We start from the raw sequence: 4,695 nt of genomic DNA on the forward strand, positions 1-4,695 counted from the left end.
TTTTGGAAAACTCACCATGACACACCTGCCTGTTTATTTGCATACATGGACAAATGTCCATGTATGCAAATAAACAGGCAGGTGTGTCATGGTCAAAAAACAGAAGTAACAGTTAACGGTTGAGTAAATATTTTTGAATAAATATTTTTTGGGAAAAACTCTAACGGTTGAGTTCCTTTTTACCACACATGACACATAGTAAATTCTTTATAGTGCAACAAGTATTTATTTTTTAAACCTGAATGGGTTGGTCTTCAACTGCATTAACTGTGCAAATGGAGAACATTAAAACAATGTAAGAAAAAACTCGGAAGTACAATTAGAGTTCATGTAGGCCGTTATGGGTCCTATCATGTTACAGTGTTTCCATCATAAATTAATTCTAATTTTGTCTTAAATATCTATTTGGCGAAGTATGTTTCCATATTCGGTTTCTATGAAAATAGAACATATGCACACTTTCACACATACATACTGTAAACACGCGTTATAAAATTTCACAAACACACTTGGAACATTTTCCTTACATCCTGAATGTGCTTAGAGTTGAGTTTGTGTCCAACAGTGTGAACTTTGTATTATAATGCTCTCCACCACCATATGAGGGCATGGAGAGCTTAAAGCTTCAGATGCCAGTTACTTACTGGACTTTGCATGGGGCTACACATGAATAGCCGGCACTTTAAAGCATCAGGTCCCTGAACCACAGTATTTCATCCGGCCACTTGTCTTTAACAGGCACAGATTAAGCCAGCAAAAACAGAAAGTCCAGACCAAGAACCTCTAGAACAGACTTCATACTGTATATGGGCTAATCGGAGCCAGGTGCACAGATGATAGCAACTGCTCGATTAGGTTTTGTACAGTAGTGGCTAAACCACATGTACTCCCTGAAGTCTAGAAGTTTTGTAACTCAAGACAGGACAGTGGGTTCTGCTTTTTTTGTCTCATCTTATCAGTTGTTCTCTCTCAGTTTTGCACAGTCCAGACTTCGAGGTCTTGTACAATGAAGTCTTCCTGCGTGGACAGGGATGCATTGTGGAAGGTGGGACAGGAAAAGCTTGAACCATGGTAAAGATCAGCATCCAGCCACAGGGCAAATCCACCCCTACAGATTAAAAAAAGCAAAAAACAGACAGCACTTTAATTTCCGATCAGTTTTTTATGTTTTATGCTCTTAGATAACAGATACTCTCTTCCTGAATATCTCACAGGCAGCAGTTATAGCACGTGTTTTATGGCTTTTTATCTTTTCATATCATTTATGACCTGAACTACTGCCGTTGGTGCTCGTAATGGAAAATGAATAACCACAGAACTTACCCTCCTCCACCAATTTGCAGAGATTCCAGGTTGCCGCTCACAAAGTAGGAGTTTTCACCACTCCACTTGTATGCCTGTGAAAACACCAAATGTGACACGTAAATAACCTGTAGTCAAACCCAGTACTAAAGTCATTACTTTACTGAGATCGTGTTCGGTTTCATAAGCTCAAGACATGCTAGTAAATGTAATTCCACTCTTACCTGGAACTCAGGGTTGAAGCTGAACAGGAAGGTTTCTCCTGTGCCGTAGCAGTATTTACTGACTTTGAATGGATCAGAAGAAAAAGCCCCAAACACCTGAGAAGACCAATACATCAGGTCATTAACGAAGAACCAACAGCTATACTGTTAATCAGGGTATTAGGGTGACTACTTCTGTGTTTTTCAAAGGCTTGGAGAGTTGTATTAAAGATGCAAACCTTTTTGTGCATGTCTTTAATGACTAGCAGCACAGGGCTGTCCAGACCAGCCATATTCCTGTAGAGAGTCTTCAGGCTGCTCCCATGGATGGCTGTGCTGTAGACTAGTTGCCATGGATAGCCCTGGGTCCTTGCTGGCATGTGAGCAGCAAGCTGTTGGAAAAGGAGTTGTTGATTAAAAGATGTCCTATTAAAAGGTATAAAAATAATTACAATAATTCATCATAAGGCAACTTTTGTTGATGACTGTAATCATTGCCAAATCATCCACTTATTTTAAAATGTTGCATAACTTACTCTCTTTAGGTGGTAGTCATCCAGCAGCTGGCTATCGTCACCCAGAACAGGGAGACTATCGTCAACTTCATTCTCGGGCTCCTCTGCCTCAGAGTCCTCTGAGCTACACAGACTCAGGCGGCGCTTGGAGTCCTTCACTGTGATGATCTGCAGGAAGACACAAGACACAACAAGTCAGTTAGAAAACAAACTCGCTCAGACTTTCACTTTTCACACACATCCCCCTCTTGTTTTTTTCTGAAATGTTCCTCTACATTACAGAGGTATGTAGTCTGTGGTTGTGACTCATTTACAGACAGCACTCATGTAAAATCTAGAGTAAACATAATCTGTAAATTTCAAGATGTGAAAAAGCGCAGCATCACAAGTATATTTTACTCCATAAATGCAGTACAGTAGATTTCCAATCATGAACATAGTAGTCCTACCTGAACATAGGGCTCTGCACAGTTATTAGCAAAATAATGCACTTTGATATTTTCTGGCAACAGCTTCATAGCTCCTGGTTTCTCTGTCAAACTCTGCACTCTACAGTACCACATGTCTGCTCACCAAACCCGCCAGCATCCACCACTTATGTATCCTCTCATTTAGTTTCATTTTCACTGTTTAAAATGCAATTGGCTGAAGACTTGAAAGGAGGGGCTTCTCATTGGTTAGCGCTGCTACAGAATAGTTTCCTTTCTCTCTAAACAAGACTGTGAAACACAGGATGCTGGGAGGGTTGCGAAAAAGAGAGAGGATATCCATATATAGAGAGAGTGGGATTTCCCACAATGTCTGGGATGATTGCCAAGCACTTTGGTGCTTCACTTACTGTAACTTACTGGGGATATTTGATTTTTTATCTCCAAATATTTACGCACATTTGTGCACATTAGTCTTGACCTCATGTTAACCTGCAGCTAAAGTTTAATTTGTATCACATGCGAGTTAATGCAAAACTTACCTCCCAGTTTTTAGCAGTATGGCTGGCAGGGTTAGTGAGGAGCTTGTTGATCACAGCCACCTTGTTTTTCTCCACTACCACATAGCGCTTCTGAAGTTTCTCTCTGATGAGGAAGCGGTGCTTCTTGTTGCCCTTTGTGTAGATTTCTGGTGACCACTGCACAAAGAAGGTGTAGAGGTGGTCAACCCTGTGGAAGCAAACGGACAAAGTGCACTTTTTATTTACAGATAATCATTGCATATTGTACATGGACATATAATGTTTCTTTATGTGCCCCACAATAGCTAAAATGAGTACTATTTAATATGAAAAGGAAAGAGTTTCTATCAAATCATTATTCACATGTTGCCAGAAATGAATCACTCTATGTTACACAGAGCATGAATGAGTTGGGCCAACCTCAATTTCCCATGGCACACATGGATGTGCCTGGGCAGGAAAGTGAAGCATGCTTGGAATATCTGAAGCATTAATCACGGTGAGCCCCTAATTTAGAGTTATTTATATTGGGTGTTTTTTCTCTCCCCCCTCCCCCTCTACCTCTCTCCCTTTTCACACATACAGTATAGGTTCTTCGGCCTCCACATATCAGTCTGCACTGCAACAATCTCCTCTTACCATTCAATGACAAAAACAACTGCCACTTGCTTCCTTTTCACATATAAATTTAAAAGACTGTAATTAAAATGTTCCAGTAGTTAATTCCTTTGCAAGTCTAAACTCACATTTTTCTGATTTAATTAGTTCAAACAAGCAAAATATTGTCTGTTTCAACTCCATATAGCATCACTATGTTGAGCATAAGAACATTCACACGTCTTGATTTTTTGTTTCACTTACTCTCCAACGCTGTATGCAACTCCCATGGCTGACTGAAGAGAAAAGCGTTGATGGTAAACTGTGGAGAAGGAGAGAGAATCTGATTTGGAGTGCTGAGGTAGCGTGTCCACTCTGAGTCTCTCCATTGGCAGCCTTTTATACCAGAGGATCAATTGCTGAGATAAGCCCCTTTGACCATAAACCCTCCCTTTCTCCCTTGACAGCTCCATATTCGCAAAAGGGTTTCACAATGGTGCCTGCAATGTGGTGACATATTAACCTGACCTGCTCTGGTTCTCTGTCCTTAAGTTTGGCCGTTCACAATGTGTCAAGGTAGTAGCTCAGTCACTGAATGAGATGTATGTGTACTGTTTGCCTGTCTGGTTTTTGGTTTGATTGTCTTTTCATTGTGCCGTCTGGTCTATGTCTTGTCTCTCAGTCTTTACTGGATATCTGATCTCTCTTCCTATCCCATCAGGAGTGTAAAGTAAATCAATTACAATGCCTTTTATGTGAATTTTGAAGTACCTACACCTAACTTCTCTATCACCGTTTTCTGTGACTTCACTGCATTTTGCGTGGATTTTTTGGGAACCTATACATAAGTCAAATGTAATAGCAATACATCATATAAATACAAAAAATATGCACATAAAATATATCCTGAAATGAATACATGACGAAATAAATATATAGATAAATAAAAATATTTTCATGAGTCACTCCAGTTCAGTCCATGCAGGTTAAGACAGGGATTACAGCACTGAGGTGGTTTTCTGGTGCTCGGTCTGGCATCCTGCTCTGCCTCAACTCTGTGATTTACAGTGTTAACTAACAGACCTGAAGTAATTTTACTTCAACTTTACTTGCTAAAGTAACTTCTAAC

General features: G+C 40.0%; 1 protein-coding gene across 2 annotated transcripts; it reads right to left on the reverse strand.

Moving 5' to 3' along the window:
* Positions 1-191: 191 nt before the first annotated feature.
* Positions 192-3,966, reverse strand: ncoa7a (nuclear receptor coactivator 7a). Of its 2 annotated transcripts, XM_010754349.3 has the most exons (7): positions 3,831-3,966; positions 2,991-3,177; positions 2,042-2,188; positions 1,745-1,897; positions 1,527-1,622; positions 1,324-1,397; positions 192-1,108 (listed from the first exon to the last, which is right to left on the reverse strand). In XM_010754349.3, exons 1-7 carry the CDS (start codon positions 3,953-3,955, stop codon positions 970-972), a joined length of 921 nt encoding a protein of 306 aa, XP_010752651.2. In that variant the 5' UTR covers positions 3,956-3,966; the 3' UTR covers positions 192-969. The 2 variants fall into 2 exon arrangements, with proteins under 2 accessions (XP_010752651.2, XP_010752652.1); XM_010754350.3 differs by lacking the exons at positions 2,991-3,177; positions 3,831-3,966 and adding an exon at positions 2,470-2,630.
* Between the last annotated feature and the right edge of the window lie 729 nt (positions 3,967-4,695).

The sequence above is a fragment of the Larimichthys crocea genome, chromosome XIII (genome assembly GCF_000972845.2).
Source record: "Larimichthys crocea isolate SSNF chromosome XIII, L_crocea_2.0, whole genome shotgun sequence".
NCBI classification, from domain to species: Eukaryota; Metazoa; Chordata; class Actinopteri; family Sciaenidae; genus Larimichthys; species Larimichthys crocea.